The 20,914-nt window shown below is 44.8% G+C and overlaps 2 protein-coding genes across 2 annotated transcripts in view; both read left to right on the top strand.

The window, feature by feature from the left end:
* Positions 1–20,914, top strand: part of LOC138085677 (zinc finger protein 160-like) — a 406,927-nt gene that overhangs the window by 298,310 nt on the left and 87,703 nt on the right. The window lies entirely within an intron of this gene.
* The window catches only part of MUC16 (mucin 16, cell surface associated), a 99,152-nt gene that overhangs the window by 34,890 nt on the left and 43,348 nt on the right, over positions 1–20,914 (top strand). Inside the window, exons 19-31 of the mRNA XM_068979947.1 lie at positions 119–291; positions 3,648–3,683; positions 3,905–3,970; positions 5,746–5,876; positions 5,972–6,039; positions 7,124–7,296; positions 10,598–10,739; positions 11,278–11,343; positions 13,666–13,801; positions 13,884–13,951; positions 15,883–16,055; positions 18,756–18,791; positions 19,014–19,079. Of these exons, the coding sequence (XP_068836048.1) occupies positions 119–291; positions 3,648–3,683; positions 3,905–3,970; positions 5,746–5,876; positions 5,972–6,039; positions 7,124–7,296; positions 10,598–10,739; positions 11,278–11,343; positions 13,666–13,801; positions 13,884–13,951; positions 15,883–16,055; positions 18,756–18,791; positions 19,014–19,079 (1,334 nt within the window). The remainder of the gene's footprint in view (positions 1–118; positions 292–3,647; positions 3,684–3,904; positions 3,971–5,745; positions 5,877–5,971; positions 6,040–7,123; positions 7,297–10,597; positions 10,740–11,277; positions 11,344–13,665; positions 13,802–13,883; positions 13,952–15,882; positions 16,056–18,755; positions 18,792–19,013; positions 19,080–20,914) is intronic.

Raw genomic sequence — 20,914 nt, 5'->3', positions numbered from 1 at the left:
CCAAAAAGAATTTTTGAAAAATAAAAACCAAGGAGTGCAATTGAAGGGGAAGCGTCATCAAGAGCATCCAACCTTTAAGCGTGCTTCCTGTTCCTGTTCCTGTGTCCCTTTCCCCCAGGGCTGATAAGGGTGAAGCAAGCACTAGGATGGATGCCGTCTGCACCTACCGCTCAGATCCCACAGGCTTCAGGCTGGACACGGAACGTCTGTATCGGGAACTAAGCCAGCAGACCCAGGGTGTCACTCGGCTGGACCACTACACCCTGGACAGGAACAGTCTCTATGTCAATGGTGAGTAGCTCTACGCTAGCTGGGGTCTCCTCCTACTCCCCGGATGGGGTCTCCTTGCAGTGTGATTTCTCTGTACCCACTTGCATAGTCCTGGAACAACCTAGAATTTCCATAGGGACTCAGTTCTCTCCCCTCAGAACAACTTAAAAGGAACTTTTCAGGTCTGGAAATAAAGGTTCCTTCCAAAGTCATCTTCATTCCAATGACCTTTCACAGAAGCCCAAATGGAACACGCAGACATCTAGGAAGAAAGCAGGCCCATGGCGGTCACTGGGGTTAACTCTTGCCCGAAAAGCAATGGGTTTGCAATGCAGTGACTAATCCTCACGTCTTTATTTTCCCAATAACAGCTTGTGGCCCTTTACTCACCCTTCAAGGGCCTACTGGAACTAGACCCCACCCAAGAAACAAACAACAACGCTGTTAGTAATGTTTTTAGCAACAAATTCCTTTGCAATAATGCTCTTAGCAACAATACCTACAATAACACCTGTACTAAAAGCTAGTATTTATTGAGGAACCCATGTTCTAGAGTGTTATACGTATTATGCCTTGGTAATCCTGCCCAACATGGAGTTTAATGTATATTTGGAGTTTTATGTATATTTTGGAGTTTTATGTATATTTTTGGAGTTTTATGTATATTTTACAGAGGAACACACAAGGCTTAGGAAGAGAAATCCATTTTTCCAAGACCAGACGAACTAATACAAGTGGTAGAATTGGGACTCAAACCTAAATTGACTCTAAAATCTAAGCCCACCTAATTACTAGGCTACACTGCAGACTAACCCAGCTAAATACCAAGCTCAAGTATTGGGACGGAAAAGCATATTAAAGGACTTCTAGGGACATCCCTGGTGATCCAGTGGCTAAGACTCCACACTCCCAATGCAGGGGACCCAGGTTCGATCCCTGGTCAGGGAACTAGATCCCACATGCTGCAATTAAGAGTTCACATTCCACAAGTAAAGACCCCATGTGACACAACTAAGCCCCAACACGGCCAAATCAACAAGTAAATAGAAACAAATATTCAAAACATAAAGGACCTCTAATATGACAATTTAAACTAATTAATCAATTATGTCCTCACTATATCACCTTGGACAATTTCTTTCTTCTTGGATTAAAATCTGTTTTGTATTTCAGTAGTCCTTAAGAATTACCTAAAAGCAGTAGTTAACTACTGTGGGTTTTGGTGAATTACAGGTCTTGCTTCAGTTAAGCCCTGGTCCTGCCTTTTACTTACTCTGTGGCCCTGGGCAAGTCATGACCTCTCTAGACTTTTGTCCATTTTTTAGAATGAAGTTCTTTTTTATTTTTTTTAATTTTTATTTTTACTTTAGTTTACTATACAATACTGTATTGGTTTTGCCATACACTGACATGAATCTGCCACGGTTGTACATGAGTTCTCAATCATGAACCCCCCTCCCACCTCCCACCCCATATCATCTCTCTGGATCATCCCCGTGCACCAGCCCCAAGCATCCTGTATCCTGTATCGAACATAGACTGAAGTTCTTTTTTAAAGTCACCTAAGATTAGTGTGCGGAGAAGGCAATGGCACCCCACTCCAGTACTCTTGCCTGGAAAATCCCATGGATGGAGGAGCCTGGTAGGCTGCAGTCCATGGGGTCGCTAACGGTCGGACACGACTGAGCGACTTCACTTTCACTTTTCACTTTCACGCATTGGAGAAGGAAATGGCAACCCACTCCAGTGTTCTTGCCTGGAGAATCCCGGGGACAGGTGAGCCTGGTGGGCTGCCGTCTATGGGGTCACACAGAGTCGAACACGACTGAAGTGACTTAGCAGCAGCAGCAGGAAGATTAGTGTGATGGTCAAATGAGATAAAACCTGAATAATTCAAGTTAACTGGGCGCCATGTGGCCCAGTCTCAGAGAGGAGTTTTATTTCAATAAACCCATTCGAACCATCAAATACAAAATAAGCATAAGTTTCAGTTACATTTCTTTGTTGTTATTGTTTATTCTCTAAGTCATTTCCGACTCATTTGCGACCCCATGGACTGTAGCCCACCAGGTTCCTCTGTCCATCGAATTTCCCAGGCAAGAATATTGGAGTGGGTTGCCATTTCCTTCTCCTGGGGATCTATCCTACCCAGGGATCAAACCCAAGTCTCCTGCATAGGTAGACAGGTTCTTAACCACTGAGTCACCAAAGCGGACCCTATCCATGATCCAGAACCATACTTATTCAAATCCTCTTTCCCCCACTTTCTCTTATTTTCTCCAACTTTATACTCTCTGGCTGACCCCCAAGTCTCTCTCTCTCTCTTCCTCTCTCTCACTGTCTCAATCCCAACATCACAGAAATCCAAGGACTATGCTGTCAAAGCTTAAGCTTTGTCTTTGGAGAGTTGGGGAGTGGGAGAAACTCAAAGAGCAAGGACAAAATTATACATCATGGATGAAAAAACACAAATAAGGCTGAAAACACTCACAGGAAAATTGTTGTCCTTGTTCATTTGATAAAGCCCCAGTGGCTCAGATGGTGAAGAAGATGCCTGCAATGTGGGAGACCCAGGTTAAGCCCCTGGGTCAGGAAGACCCCCTGGAGAAGGGAATGGCAACCCACTCCTTTGAGAGAGTGACAGAAAGGAACAGAAAGAGAGACTTGGGGGTCAGCCAGAGAGTATAAAGTTGGAGAATAAGAGAAAATGGGGGAAAGAGGATTTGAATAAGTATGGTTCTGGATCATGGATAGGGTCCTCTTTGGCAGTTCAGTGGTAAAGAACCCATCTACATATGCAGGAGACATGGGTTCAATTCCTGGGTTGGGAAGATCTCCTGGAGAAGGGAATGGCAACCCAACCCAATATTCTTGCCTAGAAAATTCCATGGACAGGTCCATGGGGTTGCAAAGAGTTGGACATGACTGAGAGACAAACACGTTCATTTGGTGAGGGTGATAGTATTCCAGGTAGCTGGTAAATTCCCAACAACATTGAGAGTGATTTGATCATTGTTTTCTTTGAGGTTAATGGTTATGAGGATGAAATTAATCAGAAGGACCAGAGAAAGAGGCAGTTCTCTCACAAAGAGTAACCATCAGGATCTCCCCAGTGGTCAAGTGATTAAGACTCTGCCCTCCCAATGCAGGGGGCACAGGTTCGATCTCTAGTCAAGGACCTGAGATATCTCACACGCTGCACTGTGTGGCCAAAAAATAAAAAAAATAAAAAAAAAAGAAGAACCATCATTATTTATTGGTGAATCTCAAAAAAAATACCCAGGAAGGTCTGTGAGTTTGTGTTTCTAGTTCTACACTTCACTCCTTTCTTAATGCTCTCCCATCATCTTATGCTTTCTTTCTGCCTCTCCTTGCAGGTTACAACCATCGGTACTGGATCCCCACCACCAGCAGTGAGTAATGAGGGCTCAAATGTTTCCATGACCCTGGGACCCTTCCACCCTAAGCCTGCTCCCTGGAAGGAAGGCATGCCCCATTCCCCAAATCCTCAGCCCCACAATAGCCTCAGAACAGCAAAAGTCTCAGGTTAAGCCAAGGAACAGATGCAAGTATCCATCAGCCACTGTAGCCTCTCCTAGCTTTATGAAAGGCCCCAACAATTTTATTCTTTCAGCTCCAACGACCTCCACCTTCTCTCCAGGACCTCCAGCATTTCCAACTTCCGTCCCCAGCTCTACAGGTAGGAATCTAACCTTTGGATCCCATGAAACGTCAACTTCCATTCAATGGCTGATGGATTCTTGCATGCTCTGGACCCTGATGCCCACACAGCCTCAGCCCATCCCACTGTCTATGCTGCTCCCTAGTCCAGCCTCATTTCTGTTCCTGCAGGGCCCAAACATCCATCCATCCTTACTGTTCCTGGAACTTACTGTTCTAGGAACTCAGCTGTGCTTGGTTCTTCCTTGTTCTCCGGATCTCATCTCAGCATGTTCTTGCTCAGACACCACCTCCTAGAAAATAGCTTTTCCCTAGCTGATCTCTATTCTATTTCTATGAACAGTTCCTTCTTGGAAATTACTGCTATTCTGTTACCGGGAATTTGGAGAAAAGGGAACCCTTGTACACTGTGAGGGAATGTAAATTGATATAGCCACTGAACAAAACAGTTCAGAGGCTTCTCAAAAAACTCAAAGTAGAACCACTATATGATCCTGCAGTTTAACTCTTGGGTATATATAGCCAGAGAAAACAAAAACGCTGATTCGAAAAGACACTGCACCCATAACATTCAGAACAGCACTATCTATAACTGTCAAGTTATGACGGCAACCTCCGTGTCCATCAGCAGATGAATGAATAAAGATCTGACAGCACTCACACACACCATGGAATACTACTCCATCGTAAACAAGAATGAAATTTTGCCATTTGTTAGCAATCTGGATGGACTTGGGCATTATGCTTAGTAAAATAAATCAGACAGAGAAAGACAAGTACTGTATGATATCACTTATATGGGAATCTAAAAAAATACAACAAACTAGTCAATATAACAAAAAAAGAAGCTGACTCACAGGTATAGAGAAGAAAGCAGTGGTTATCAGTGGGAGCTGGAGAAGGGCTACACAGAGGTGGGGAGGGGGAGATACAAACTATTGGGGGTAAGATAGATTCAACGATGTATTGGACAGCACAGGAAATGTAGCCAATATTTTGTAATAGCTGTAAATGGAAATAGCTGCAAATTTAAAACTGTGTAAAATTTGTTAAATCATTCAAAAAAATTTTCATGAATGTAGACTTGTCCATGAAATATATAAGATGCACTTTTTTTTTCAATTTTTATTAGCATATGTTGTGTTAGTTTCAGATGTACAGCAAAGCCCTACATATAGAACTGTATGTAGAGTGGCTATATAGCCACACTTTTTTTAGGTTCATTTCCCAGAGAGACCATGCAATGACCCATATAGGTCACTACAGAGTGTTGAGTTCCCTGTGATACACAGTAGGTCCTTATTAGTGATCTAGTTTATATAGAGGGGTGTATATATGCCAATTTCAGCCTTCCAGGTTATTCTTCCCTCCCTCCTTCCCTCTCTGGTAACCATCAGTTAAGATTAATAGAATATATAAAATGCACATTTTAAAAAGTTACTGCTATTTTTTATTTTCTTGACTTTTTTCAAGTATTTGTGGCCTAAAGCTTGAGCTCCAAAGGTCTTGGTACCTCCTGTTCCTACAAAATAGCCCACAACATGTCAACCTTTTGGACACTCTGGGATAAGAGAGTTGACGTTTCCTTTCAAGTTGATGTCACATTTCTAAGACAAAGGTCCCTTCTCCTCCTCTGGCTGACTGAGGAGTGGGAGGGTATTCCAGTGGGCTCCCTTAGTCTGGCTCACCTACTGTACAGTGATGCCCAGAGAGAAGCCACTAGTCCCTCCCCCTCTGCCCTGAACAGCTCAGACCTAAGACTGACAGGTCTCCTCTCTCTCTTTCTCCCTCCAGTTGCAGACATGGGCCCAGCCCTGATGCCATTCACCCTTAATTTCACCATTACCAACCTGTTCTATACCCCAGACATGGGGCACCGAGGATCCGAGAAGTTCAACTTCACTGAGAAGGTTCTGAATCACCTGGTAAGAGCCCTTCAGGCCCTGCGCTGGCCTGCCTCGTCCTCACCCCACCGGGCACCTTGGCTCCCCCACTCATCTCCCTCTCACCTCCCCCTCAGCTTGGTCCTCTGCTCAAGAACACCAGTGTCGGCCCACTCTACTCTAACTGCAGACTGACCCTGCTCAGGTAAGGCAAGGCTCCCCCCACCTCCACACACACACACAACCTGAGGGCTGTATTGTTACAGGCTAGCTCACCTGGAGGGGAAGACTTGTGGTTTACGATGTGGTGGGGCAGCTTTGTTCAGTCGCTCAGTCGTATCTGACTCTTTGAGACCCCATGGACAGTAACCCGCCAGGCCCCTCTGTCCATGGGAGTCTCCAGGCAAGAATACTGGAATGGGTTGCCATTTCCTCCTCCAGGGGAATCTTCCCAACCAAGGGATAGAATCTGCACCTCCTCTGTCTCCTGCATTGGCAGGAGGATTCATTAAGAGAGAGACTGTTACCAACCAGGGTTCTTGTCCTTCTTAATACAAATTGATCAGATGCCAGACAGGAAATTCAGGCAAGGCTTTATTGGAGTTCCCGCTGAAGCAGTGCGGGGGTGAGAGCAAGCAACGGTTCCCTTGTTTGTTTGCTCCCCGAGGGGTGGAGCAAACTGGTCCCTTATATGAGGTGAGGATAAGGGTGCTTCCAGGGGGTCAGGCCAGGGGGTGACTTGGGTGGTCTGCCCACTGGTTTGGTGGTGCTGTGTGCAAGGTGCACACGTAGTATCCTATTTTTGCTCCCAAACCCCTGTTTTTGTTAAGTGGCAGTTGGGTTGGTTTTTTGTTTTGTTCTCTTTGTATTTTGTTGTCCATAATTTGCCCCAACAGCTGGGGCAGTGGTAAAGAATCTGCCTGCCAGTGTAGGAGATGCAGGAGACAGGGGTTCAATCCCTGGGTCGAGAAGATCCACTGAAGAAGGAAATGGCAACCCGCTCCAGTATTCTTGCCTGGGAAATCCCATGGTCAGAGGTGCCTGGCAGGCGACAATCCATGGGGTCACAAACAGACACAACTGAGCAACTGAGCACACGCGCACATACACTCAGTTACTTTTAGCCCGCTATATTTTCTTCATATTTTATTGCTGGAGGAGACATTTGTCCAAGTGCAAGCCCTGCCTCAAAGAGTCTTACATCCCAGGTCTCAGCCTATTTCAAGATGAACAAAGTATGTAACTCACCCACATCTCTGAATGTCCCTATTCTGTTCCTGCCATCCTAGGACTGAAAAGGATGGCGCCGCAACTGGAGTGGATGCCATCTGCACCTACCATCCTGACCCCACACGGCCTGGGCTGGACAGAGAAAAGTTGTACCGGGAGCTGAGTCAGCTGACTCATGGTGTCACCAGGATGGGCAACTACACTCTGGACAGCAACAGCCTCTATGTCAATGGTGAGTGTCCGTGTTGCAGCCAGGGTCTCCTACAGCCATGTCTCTCTATACCAATAGTCCTCATCCTGGGAAGATTCTGCATCCCAGGGGATATTTGACAATGTCCGAAGACATTTTTCAAGTCATCACTGGAGGGGTGCTAGCGACATCTAGTGGATAAGGCCAGAAGTGCTACTAAATATTTTTTGTTCAGTCGCCAAGTCGTGTCTGACTCTTCGCGACCCCATGGGGTGCCGCAGGCCAGGCTTTCCTGTCCGTCACCATCTTCTGGAGTTTGTCCAAGTTCATATCCATTGAATCGATGATGCCATCCAAACATCTCATTCTCTGTCACCCTCTTCTCCTTCTGCCTTTAACCTTTCCCAGCATCAGGGTCTTACTAAACATCCCACAATGCAAAAGGCAACCTCCCCACCATGAAGAACTCTCTAGACTAGTGGCATCACCCTTTTTGACACCTGGGACTGGTTTTGTGGAAGAAAAATTTTCCACGAACCAGAGTGGAGGTGGAGGGGGGATGGTTTGGGAATGATTCAAGCACATTACATTTATTGCGCACTTTATTAATTGTGATATGTAATGAAATATATACCTGAGCTTCCCAGGTAGCTCAGTGGTAAAGAAGCTGCCCGCCAATGCAGGAGATTCGAGTTTGATTTCTGGGTTGGGAAGGTCCCCTGGAGGAGGAAATGGCAATCCATGCAGTATTCTTGCCTGGAAAATTCCATGGACAGAGGAGCCTGGTGGGCTACAGTCCATGGGGTCGCAAAGAGTAGGACAGGATGGAGCATGCGCGCACACAACGCACCACAGCAACAGCGGCCGCAGTGCCGCACCAAGACTAATAACTGCAACCTTAGCTAATTCTTACCAAAGTTTCTTCCGCACCAAGAATTATGATAAGGACTTTATTTATGTGATCTCATATTAATTTTACCCCAAACCCTGTGACTTATTCCACTCATTTTTACAGACAGCCATCATGCGTTGAGGCAGGAAATCATTTGCCCCAGATAATCCATCCATAATGCAAGGGAGAGTCAGGACTCAAATGGAAGGTTAAGTCTAAATTCCAAGTTCTGGACCACAAGGCATCACTGTAGACCATCCAGTGCAAGCCTGTCAGGACAGGAAGAGAGAGGGTTTGATGATCTCTCGCCAGCAATACAACCTGATGCTTGGTTAGTTATTTCCCTTCTATGTCAGCTTGGAAATGTCGTTTACATATGGTTTGGAATATGTATTTTACTGGATTGACAATAACACATCCTGTGTGGTGTCTATAGAAGGTTTAATTCCAGGATTGGGACTAACTGAAAGCATATTAATAGTATGGAGATTAATGAGTGACAGATGTTTTATGTGATGCTGGACAAGCCAGGTGACCTCTCCAGGCTCTAAGGTCCCATCTATAGAATGGACTAAACACACATACCACACAGGATTGTCCTGACAAATGAGACGATCTAGCAACAATCCAAGTAAATCACAGAGCTCCCCTTAGTCCAGCCTTCACTCGCATCTCCCAGAGAGTATCAAAGACATGCATTCCATAATGGAGGGAACATCATAAAAAAAAAAAATTCTCTTCTCGACTCACAGACTCAGAGAATGAACTTATGGTTGCTGGGGCAGGGTCAGAGGATGGGTGAAAAGGACCTAGGGAGTTTGGGATGGACACGCATACACTGCTATATTTAAAACAAATAACCAACAGGGACCTACTGCATAGCACAGGGAACTCTGCTCAGTGTTACGTAGCAGCCTAGATGGGAGGGGAGTTTGGGGGAGAATGGATACATGTATATATATGGCTGAGTCCCTTCACTGCTTGCCTGAAACTATCATAACATTGTTAATCCAATATACACCAATACAAAATAAGTTAAAAAATAAAATGCATCATCACTGAAAAAAAAAAAGAAATTCTCTTTTCCCCAATTTCTTTCAGGCTCCAATCTTTCTACTATTCATCTGACTTTTGAATCTATCCGCTTTCTCACTGCTGCTGCTGCTAAGTCGCTTCAGTCGTGTCTGACTCTGTGCGACCCCATAGACGGCAGCCCACCAGGCTCCCCCGTCCCTGGGATTCTCCAGGCAAGAACACTGGAGTGGGTTGCCATTTCCTTCTCCAATGCATGAAAGTGAAAAGTGAGAGTGAAGTCACTCAGTCGTGCCCGACTCTTAACGACCTCATGGACTGCAGCCCACCAGGCTCCTCCGTCCATGGGATTTTCCAAGAGTACTGGAGTGGGGTGCCATTGCCTTCTCCCTCTTTCTCAATACCCAACCCCAGATGCAAATTTTCTCTATTTTGAACCACATGCATCCCCTTTCTTCCATCTCCTTGTACCTTTATCTCCACATACGACTCTCCCACCTGCCACAATTTTGTCAATTCTACATCACACACACTCAAAGAAAGAAACAGAAACTAAGCCAGAAAAGACCATACTATCATAAAAATTTTGTGGTTGCAGAGAAGGTGAAAGAGCAAGGACAAAATTGTCTTTAGAGACTGAGAGAGCATGGGTAAGGCTTTGAACACACACTCATTCATAAATTTGCCCCATTATCTTTGTAGTGTTTAGCATTATTTCTGATGCATTCCCAATAAATAGAGCCAGATATTATTAATGCATTTTAGTTTTGGCACTAATTTCTACTGTACAGCAAAACGTACAGCCATACATATTCATATATCCCCTCCTTTTGAGACTTCCTTCCCATTCAGGTCACCAAAGCACCTTGAGTAGAGTTCTTTGTGCTATAAAGTAGGTTCTTATTAGTTATCCATTTTATACATAGGATCAATAGTATATACAGGTCAATCCCTATCTCCCAATTCCTCCCGTTCTTCCTTTCCCCCTTGGTATCCATACATTGGTTGGATGGCATTACTGACTTAATGGACACGTGTCTGAGCAAACTCTGGGAGATAGCGGAGGACAGGAAAGCCTAATGTGCTGCAATCCGTGCGGCTGCAAAGAGTCAGACACAAGTTAGTGACTGAACATCATCTATACGTTTGTTTTCTGTATCTGTATACAGTAGAAGCTAACACAACATTGTAAAGCAACTATATTCCAATAAAAAATTAATTTAAAACACTTTAGCAATAACAATAGTGAGCATGTTCGTTGTTATTTTCAAAGGACAAGGCACAGAAGGTCACAGAATAAAATGTAACCATTATTGTTCACACAGATCTCAGGGAATCTGTTAGTTTCATTTCTAGGTCTGCCATCCAACTCCTTAACATCATAACAGTCCTTCTGTACTCTTTTCTCCATTTCTGCAGGTTATAACCATCAGTACTGGATGCCCACCACCAGCAGTGAGTATTTCAATCTGTGCCTCTTCAATGCCCACTGGACCCTTATTCCCCAGAGCACATCTTTCAAGAGAGAAATTCCCAATGCCTCTTCCCTAAATGCCCAGCCGTAGCCCCAGAGCAGCTCTTAACCTACCCAATTTCTTGTTCTGAGTCAAGATAGAAACACAGGGACTTCCTTCTTGGTCCAGTGGTTAAGACTTCGCCTTCCAGTGTCATGGGTGTGGGTTTGATCCCTGGTCAGGGAGCCTGCATGCTTGCTCAGTTGTGTCCAACTCTTTGTGATCCCATGGACTATAGCCCACTAGGCTCCTCTGTCCATGGGATTCTCCAGGTAAGGATGCTAGAGTGGGTTGCCATGCCCTTCTCCAGGGGATCTTCCCAACCCAAGGACTGAACCTGCATCTCCTGTGTTTCCAGCACTGGCAAGTGGATTCTTTATCACTGTAAAAGATCCCATATGCCTCATGACCAAAATACTAAAGCAGAAGCAATATTGTAACAAATTCAATAAAGACTTAAAAAATGGTCCACATCAAAACAAAATTTTTTTTTAAGATAGAAATCCAAATTCCAATGAAAAGTTTCTGCTTCTACAATCTGTTCCAGATGGAACTAAATCATTTTCCCCATTTTTTTCCCCTCAGCTCCAGTGACTTCTGCATTCTCTCTGGAATCTTCCACGTCTCTGTCCCCCATCCTCAGCTCTACAGGTAGGACCTGCTCTCTGGAACCTAGGAAACTTCAACTCTGCACTGTCTGGTCCCTATTGGCCACCCAGCCTCATCCTGTCCCACATTTTCTCTCACACTTTCTAAGCTTTGGCCACACCAGAGGCTTGTCTGTTCTTCTACTGTCTTGCCTTTGTAGTAGCCTTTTTAGTGGAGATGAGGTATGCCTAGCAACTTATTTAACTTTCACGTTTCAGCTTGATCATCACCTTCACCTAAAGACCTTCCAAAGTCACTTAAATGAGACAGCATTTCTCCTGAATCCATACCTGGCTCACGGGTTTTTCTCTATCATATCACCTTGAGTATTTCTTTCATGGAATTTACTCCAGTTTGCTTTATTCAGTCTTTGCGTATTTGTCACCCTGGAGCTTAACACCTGATCAGCATTCACTGTATATTTATTGATTAGATGAAGATAACAATCTCTGTATAGGTTTGAATTTGTGGATTGTATTTGAACATGCAGAAAATCATTTAGGATCTCAGTCTTGAGTTGATTTTTGCTCCATACTCTCGTCTAAGGGCTCCTGAATCTCCAGGTACCTGGTACAAGGACTTGGTTTATACCATAAAACCTGTCTTACCCCAGCCCTTAAGTTTTGGGGGTTTTTTTGACTGCCCTGGATCTTCGTTGCTGCATGTGGGCTTTCTTGCATTACAGTGCAATGGCTTCTCATTGCAGTGGCTTCTCTTGTAGCAGAGTAAAAGCTTTAGGTGCATAGGCTCAGCAGTTGTGGCTTACAGGCTTAGTTGCTCCAAGGCATGTGAGGAATCTTCACAGACCAGGGATCGAATCTGTGTCCCCTATACTGACAGGTGGATTCTTAAACCAAGAAAGTCCCAAGATTTTTTTTTTTTTTTAATTTGAGTCTTCGGGTCTTTATCATGTCCAGAGTGAGCATTGTTGTTCAGTCGCTAAGTGTTATCTGACTCTTTGCAACCCCATGGACTGCAGCACACCAGGCTTCCTTGTCCTTTACCATCTTCCAGAGTTTACACAAACTCATGTCCGTTGAGTCAGTAATGCCATCCAACCATCTCATCCTCTGTCGTCCCCTTCTCCTCCTGCCTTCAATCTTTTCCAGCATCAGGGTCTTTTCCAATGAGTCAGCACTTCTCATCATGTGGCCAAAGTATTGGAGCTTCAGTTTCAGTATCAGTCCTTCCAATGAATATTCAGGACTGATTTCCTTTAGGACTGACTGGTTTGAGTCTCTGCAAGCATCTCATTGCTGTCCAAGGGACTCTCAAGAGTCTTATCTAGCACCATAGTTTGAAAGCATCAATTCTTCAGCACTCAGCCTTCTTTATGGTCCAGCTCTCACATCTATACATGACAAAACCATAGCTTTGACTATATGGGTCATGGTGGAGGGTAAGCATCCTTGAACCTTAATCCCACGATGAGAATCCAGAGTTAGGAAATACAAACGAGTGGCTCGTAATTTGAATTTTGCCTTCAGGAATTCTGTGTTTTGCAAGGCAAGACACTGCAAACTTTTTACACGTTATAGGCAGGATGCATACTGTCCACTTCCTCACTGCTCCACCCTGATCAACTTAACTGTTTATATAACATGTCTGAAGTGTGACATGTGCTATAAATCAAGTCACTCCATGACTGAAGCTGTCATTTTTCTCGAGATGTATCCACAATTTGTTCTTCATCTTTGGTGTTCAACAGTTTGATCATATGCATCTGAGCTTGGTTTTCTTTGAGTTTCTCCTCTTTGGGATTTTATAAAATTTCCTGAATCTGAAAATGTATGTTTTAAAGAAGTTTGGGAAAGTTTCAGCCACCATGGCTTCAACTTTTTCGCTTTGCTGTACAGCAGAAATTCACACAACATTGTAAATAACTGTACTTCAGCTTGAAACTATTGATTAAAAAATAAAATGCGCTCTTCAATGATGGTTATTGACAAAGAAGGAGGGGTCACTTTCACGGGGGGAACAGTCTTGACCACTCAGTAGCTGCACATTCTCTCCTGATGAAGTCAGAGACTATGGGAGGTCTCTGCCGCTGGGGGTGGTCGAGTGACTTTGCTTCTCTTCCTCCCACAGAAATATCTAATAGCTGTTTATCTTTAGACACAACAGGCTGAAAAGAGTTGAGGTTCTTTTTCCAGCTAAAATTATCCTTCTGGTGTGGAGGCCCCTCGCCTTCTCTAAGTCCGGCTGGATGCAAGGGTGACAGGGGTTGGCTATCTTAAGCCTGACTCACTGGATGCTGAGGCTAAGCTGACAACTCACCGTTCACAGCCATCCCAGCCAGGGCTCATAATGAACCTCTCTCTCCCCTCCCACTGCAGGCATGAGCCCTTCTCTGGTGCTTTTCACCCTCAACTTCACCATCACCAACCTGAACTACACAGAGGACATGAGTCCCCCAGGATCTGAGCTATTCAGCACCATGGAAAGGATCTTGAATCGCCTGGTGAGAACCCCTCCAGTGCCTACCCGCGTCCTGCACAGACCCTTGCGCATCATATGCTCACTTCCCTTTCTTTCATCCCCAGCTCAAACCCTTGTTCCAGAATAGCAGTATTGGGCTCCTGTATTCTGGCTGCCGACTGACCTTGCTCAGGTGAGAATGCCAGAGTAGACACCCGGATAATGCAGGGAAGAGGGTGCGATGATGACCAAGACCGAGACCCTCACATCTTATACCCACTATCCCAGGGACAGCTGACCACCAGCTCTCACCCTGCCTCACACTGTTTCTGACCAGAAAATGCAAAATCCTCTTAGATTCTCCTTCCCAGGAGAGAAGGTAGAACTTTTCAGAAAGACCTTTCTTCTGGAGCTTATCAAGGAAATAAATAATCACGTCAGCTTCACCACTAGAGAGCAGTAGTTTTCAACCAAGAGTGATTTCACTCCCAGGGGATATCTGGCAATATCTGGAGACATTTTAAAAATCATTTTACTTGTTTTTTTTTTTTTTGGCTGTGCTGGGTCTTCGTTATTTTGTGCAGGCTTTTCTCTAGTTGTGTTGAGTGGGGCCAACTCTCTAATGGTTGTGCAAAGGCTTCTCATTGCAGTGGCTTCTCTTGTTGTGGAGCACTGGCTCTGTGTGCAAGGGTTTCAGTAGTTGCAACTCAGGCTCAATAGTTATTGCTCTTGGGCTCTAGAGCATGGGCTCAGCAGTTGTAGCCCATGGGCTACAACTTTCCAAAACAGGGGTCAAACCCATGTTCCCCTGCATTGGCAGGCAGATTCCTATCCACTGCACCACCAGAGAAGTCCAAGACATTTTTTTGGTTGTCACAGTTCAAGAGTGGAGGTTACTACTGGGGGTATCTAGTGAATGAGGCCAGGGATGCTGCTAAATATCCTACAATGCACAGGACAGTCTCCCAAGGCAAGGAATTACCTGACCTGAAATGTTCCTGGTGCCAAGGTTAAGAAAGCTTCCTGTAGAGGGTGCGTCATTATATCTATGCCTGCAATATATTATTCACAATCTTTTAAAATAATTGTATTTATTTATTTTTGGCTATGCTGGATCTTTGTTGCTGTGTATGGGCTTTCTCTGGTTGTGGCAAGTGGGGGCTACTCTCTAGAGCACAGCCTCAGTAGTTGTGGTGCACGGACTTAGTTGCTTCACAGCATGTGGAATCTTACTGTATCAGGGATCAAACGAACCTTGTCTCCTGCATTAGCAGGCGGATTCCTTACCCCTGAGCCACCAGGGAAGCCTTACAATATTTTATATATTCAAGCACTGAGAGTAAATTCAGCATGTGGAAAACCCCATGTGTATACTCAGGGTTCCCTACTCCCTTGTGTGACATCTGCTGGTCACTGACCTTTTGTCAGAGAATGAAATGCCCCCAGCTCTGAAGATAGTCACCCTTGCCCTCCAGACATGATTCTAGGTCTTCCCATTTCCACTGATTCCACTGATCCACTGAGATATTTTTGGCTCTGCGATACAATCCCCCATCCCACCTCCACCCTAGACTGGCAGCTTGACCTCACTGTTTCTTTCAAAAAACTCTTGTTCCTCTCATCACAGGGTCCATTCACGAAGAACACTGGCCCTATTAATATGTAGTAAACTTAGCTGCCTTTTATTGAGCAGAGTGCTAAGTACTATGAGGTCTATACTATTACCTCATTTAATGAATGAAAAAAATTTAGCCACAGAGAGTTTGAGAGACTTAGCCAGAGTCACTCAGCAGTTGAGTGGCAAGGCTGGAATTTAAGGAATTTGACATTGCCTTTTGTAACCTTGTTGAACCCTCAGATTCCTTCCTTCCAACCCCTCTGTCCTGCTTCTGTTGTTACGGTGTGTGATGCCTTGTTTTGAGTGCCAGCTTAGCACAAATATCAGCATTTCTAGATACTACATCCACTGTGTTCAGGGACCTTGGCTGGCATAGTCATTTCCAATTCTCCCTCAACACCAAAACCATGCCAGTTTTCTCTTCTCAATTCCTTCCCTCAGTGAGGCTTTCCAGAGCCCTTTTCTGGAATTCCCACCTCCCTATGCCTGTGTCCTACCTTACCCAGGCCTGAAAAAAACAGAAGAGCCACTGGAGTTGATGCTGTCTGTACTCACCGACCTAACCCCATGGGCCTTAAACTAGACCGAGAGAGGCTGTACCAGGAACTGAGCCATGAGACTCATGGTGTCACCCAGCTGGGATCCTTCACTTTGGACAAGGACAGCCTCTATGTCAATGGTGAGCATCTTATTTTTTTTTTGCGGGGGGGGGGGGCGGGGCAGGGAAGAAAAAACAATGTAATATTCCATCTAAATAATGTAACATATTTTAAAGGTTTTTTGTTTTAATGCATATCAGTTATTTCCAAAAGTGTTAGCTTTCCTAGGTTGTTATTGTTATTTTAGTTGCTAAGTTGGGCCAGATTCTTTGCAACCCCATGGACTATATGTAGCCTGCCAGGCTCCTCTGTCCATAGGATTTCCCAGGCAAGAATATTGGAGTGGGTTTCCATTTCCTCCTCCAGGGATCTTCCCAACCCAGGGATCAAACCCTCATCTCCTGCATTGGCAGGATTCTTTACCACTGAGCCACCTGGGAAGCCCTTCTTAGGTTTTTATGAATAGTTCTAAGTGGGCTTTCCTGGTAGCTTAGCTGGTAAAGAATCTTCCTGCAATGCAGGAGACCCTGGTTCAATTCCTGGATCAGGAAGATCAACTGGAGAAGACCCACTCCAGTATTCTTGGGCTTCCCTGGTGGTTCAGCTGGTAAAGAATCTGCCTGCAATGTGGGAGACCTGGATTCTATCCCTGGGTTGCGAAGATCCCCTGGAGAAGGGAAAGGCTACCCCTTCCAGTATTCTGGCCTGGAGAATTCCATTGACTGTATAGTCCATGACGTTGAAAAGAGTTGGACACGACTGAGTAGTTCTAAGGTAAAGGATGGTGTGAAAGAAGGAATGGAACTCCATAGATTTGGGATAAAATCAGTCTTGTGACTTAGGATAATTTATTTAATCCCTCTAAGCCTCAGTTTCTTTGTCAGTAAAATTGAGATAAAAGTTTCATATAGAGGGATTAAATTTTGCACACAGAAAATTTCCAATCTAACACTTATGCAAAAAAAGGGGGGAGGATGGATAAATTAGAAGTCTGGAGTTAACATACACACACTACTATATAAAAAATAGAAAGTCAACAAGGACCCACTGTACAGCCCAGTGAACTCCACTCAACACTCTATAATGACCCACATGGGAAATCTAAAAAAGAGTGGAGATATATATATGTGGGTGTGGGTGTGTGTGTGTGTGTGTGTAACTAAATCACCCCCACTGCACACCCAAAACCAACACAACATTGCAAATCAACTACACTCATATGGGTTTCCCTGGTGGCTCAGCTGGTAAAGAATCTACCTACAGTGTGGGAGACCTGGGTTCGATTCCTGGGTTGGGAAGATCCCCTGGAGAAGGAAAAGGCTATCCACTCCAGTATTCTGGCCTGGAGAATTCCATGGACTGTATAATCCATGGGGTCACAAAGAGTCAGACATGACTGAGCGAGCGACTTCACATTTTCACACCAATATAAAATAAAAATTTTAAAATGCCTTATACATACACATAGATCACTTATGGATTGCCTTTGGCTTCTAACTGTATGCCATGAGTCCTGCCATTTAATGATCAAAACTCTAGAAAGAATCACTTTCTCCATCTGAGACATAGTAGAGGACAGACATTCATCAAATGCTTTCACTGTCAGAGATGGGCAAAATCTGAGTGTCCTTTTTGTAACCACATGTTGAAGCTGATACTCTCCCCACCCAGAAGGGATGGGAGTCTCCAGTTTTCCACAGGACCCATTCTGTGTATCATTTCCCACTTGAGCAATCTCTCTTGATGACTCAAGAAAGCCCATGGGCTATTCCTGCATTCTAGGACTTTCATTTATAAACTTGTCTGAGGCATAGAGCCTTTCTCCAGAAGATGAAAGAGACTTAGAACTTCCATTCCCAATGCAAGGGTCCCAAGTTTGATCCCTGGTCAGGAAACTTCCCTGGTGGCTCAGATGCTAAAGAAACTGCCTGCAGTGCAGGAGACCCAGCTTCCATCTCTGGATTGGGAAGATCCCCCGGAGAAGGAAATGGCAACCCACTCCAGTATTCTTGCCTGGAGAATCCCATGGACAGTGGAGCCTGGCTGGCTACAGTCCATGGGAATTGCAGAGTTGGGCACAATAGAGCAACTAACTCTGCTCCTAACAGGGAACTTCATCCCACATGCTACAACTAAGACCTGCTGCAACCAAATAAACAAATTAAAAAAAAAAAAAAGATGAAAGATACTATCAATCTGCCTGTAGCCACTGGAGACCCAAGAGTTTGGCCATTCATCTGTCCCCTGGCAATATCTCAAAATCTCCTCTAGAAAAGCACGAATTTAGAGCCCGTGTTCTAGAAATGTCAGTGTATTTATCTTCCCAAATAAATTGCAAGGGCTCCCCTTGTGGCTAAGTGGTAAAGAATCCACCTGCCAAGGCAGGAGACGCAGGTTTCATCTCTATCCAGAAGATCCCTTGGAGCAGGAAATGGCAACTCACTCTCATATTCTAGCCTGGGAAATCCCACGGACAGAGGAGCTTGGCGGACTACAGCCAAGTGGGGTTGCAAAGAGCTGGACGTGACTTAGTGACTAAAACACACAGTAAATTGTGAACCCATGAAGACATATATTGGATCTTTGATTTCTCAGCCTGGTGGTCTATAGACCATGGGGTCACAAGCCTTTTAAGAACAAGATGCGGTTATTCCTCCATCATAACTGTTGCTTTGCAACTTGAAGTCTCAGTTGAGGGTGGGGGTTGTTGGTCCTTGAGCTCTATCTTGGCCATCTCTTTCCTGCTTGCATCCCAATCCTGTCTCCGTTTCTCATTGTAGGTTACACCCAATGGACGTCAGCCTCCACCCCCAGTGGTGAGTACTCAAGACCTTGATAACTGTGTGCTCCAGGGCCCTGGTGGGCAGACACTGATCCCCTCCTTCCAGAGCCTCAGGGAGCAGAGATATGGGAGGACCTGGGTGTCTCATCCAATGCCCGCTATGTACAATGGCTCCAATTGGATCAGAAGGATGCACGTGGTGGCATCCATGCCCCACTTAGAATCCCTATTCTCACTCCAGACCATTTCTCCTCAGCTGCTGGGACCTCCTCACCCTTCCCAGGGACCTCCATGGTGCCAACCCACTTCCCTAACTCCACAGGTAGGTGACTTCTTTCTCCAGATCTTTCTGTTGCTGTGTGTGCTTAGTCACTCAGTTGTGTCTGCATCTTTGTGACCCCATGGACTGTAGCCCGCCAGGCTCCTCTGTCCATGGGATTCTCCAGGCAAGAAGACTGGAGTGGGTGACCATGCCTTCCTCCAGGGATTTTCCCATCCCAGGGATCAAACCCAGGTCTCTCGCATTGCAGGTGAATTCTTTACACTTTGAGCCCCCAGGGAAGCCCCCAGATCCTTCTAGGAAGCCTCAAAGCTAGGACCCATGGGTTTCAGAGACAAGCTGCCATGAAACAATGAGAACTACCATGGGCTGCTCCTGCACTGCTCTAAATTCCAGGGCATGGAATATGAATTCTTCATCCATCCAGTTCTGTTGACCATGGGTAATTTACGTATCCTCTCAGTGCCTCAGTTTCCTCACCTGCCAAGTAAGAATAATAATACTTGGTGGTCTTTGTGAAAGTGAGATGAAAACATGAGTATATCAACTATATGCCAATTAAAAAATTAATTTAACAAGAAAGAAAATGTGCATAAAACACCTACCACAGGGAGTACCAAGGATTTTAGTGTGACAAATATTTATTGGATATGTGTTCTGTGCTAAGCAGAGGGAATAAGATTTTAGTCCCTCGCCCCCTCTACTAAGGGCTTCCCTTGTGACGGACGGTAAAGAATCTGCCTGCAATTCAGGAAACCTGGGTTTGATCCCCGGGTCAGGAGGCTCCCCTGGAGAAGGAAATGGCTTACCCACTCTAGTATTCTTGCCTGGAGGATCCCAAGGACAGAGGAGCCTGGCGGACTACAGTCCATGGGGTCTCAAACAGTCAGACACGACAAACAACAATCTTTCCCACTCGAACCCTTGGCAACTACTAATCTGTTTTTCCATCTCTATAATTTTGTTATTTCGAGAATGTTATATAAGTACAGGTAACCTTTGAGGATTGGCTCCTTTCATTCAGCATAATATCCTTGAAATGTGCTGACTCTTTTAACAGTCGCTTAACCTTCATAATTTCTCTACAATGCATAATCTTCCCCATTTTACAGATAAAGAAATGGAGATAGGCAGACAAGTTAAGTAACGTGCCCCTGGTCACATGACTGGCAAGAGACTGAGAGAATTTACTAAGAACCGATATAATTTACTATTAAAATTTTTTTAATTTATCATTTTTAAGTGTTTATTCACAATATTGTACAGTCATCACCACCATCCATTTCCAGAAAATTTGCAGCATCCCAAACAGAAACTCCAAACCCATTAAACATTAAATCCCCTTAACCCCCATGCCCAGCCCTGGTATCCTCTATTCTCTCTTCTGCCTCTGTGAATTTGCCTAATCTAGGTAACTTTATGTGAGGGGAATCATACAGTATTTGTCTTTTCATGTTTGATTTATTTCACTTAGCATAATGTTTTTAAGATTCATCCATGTTGTAGAAGTATTAGAAGTTCACTCCTTTTATCAGTTCAGTTCAGTTCAGTTGCTCAGTCGTGTCCAACTCTTTGCAACTCCATAGACTGCAGCACGCCAGGCGCCCCTGTCCATCACCTACTCCCAGAGCTTGTTCAAACTCATGTCCATCAAGTCGGTGATGCCATCCAACCATCTCATCTTTTGACATCCCCTTCTCCTCCCACCTTCAATCTTTCCCAGCATCAGGGTCTTTTCCAATGAGTCAGTTCTTTGTATCCGATGGCCAAATTATTGGAGCTTCAGCTTCAGTATCAGTCCTTCCAATGAATATTCAGGACTGATTTCCTTTAGGATGGATTGATTGGATCTCCTTTCAGTCCAAGGAACTCACAAG

This window comes from Capricornis sumatraensis, chromosome 9, assembly GCF_032405125.1.
Source record: "Capricornis sumatraensis isolate serow.1 chromosome 9, serow.2, whole genome shotgun sequence".
Lineage (NCBI taxonomy): Eukaryota > Metazoa > Chordata > Mammalia > Artiodactyla > Bovidae > Capricornis > Capricornis sumatraensis.
Note: the sequence above shows the minus strand (reverse complement) of the source record. Positions and strands in the feature narration are given on the sequence as shown.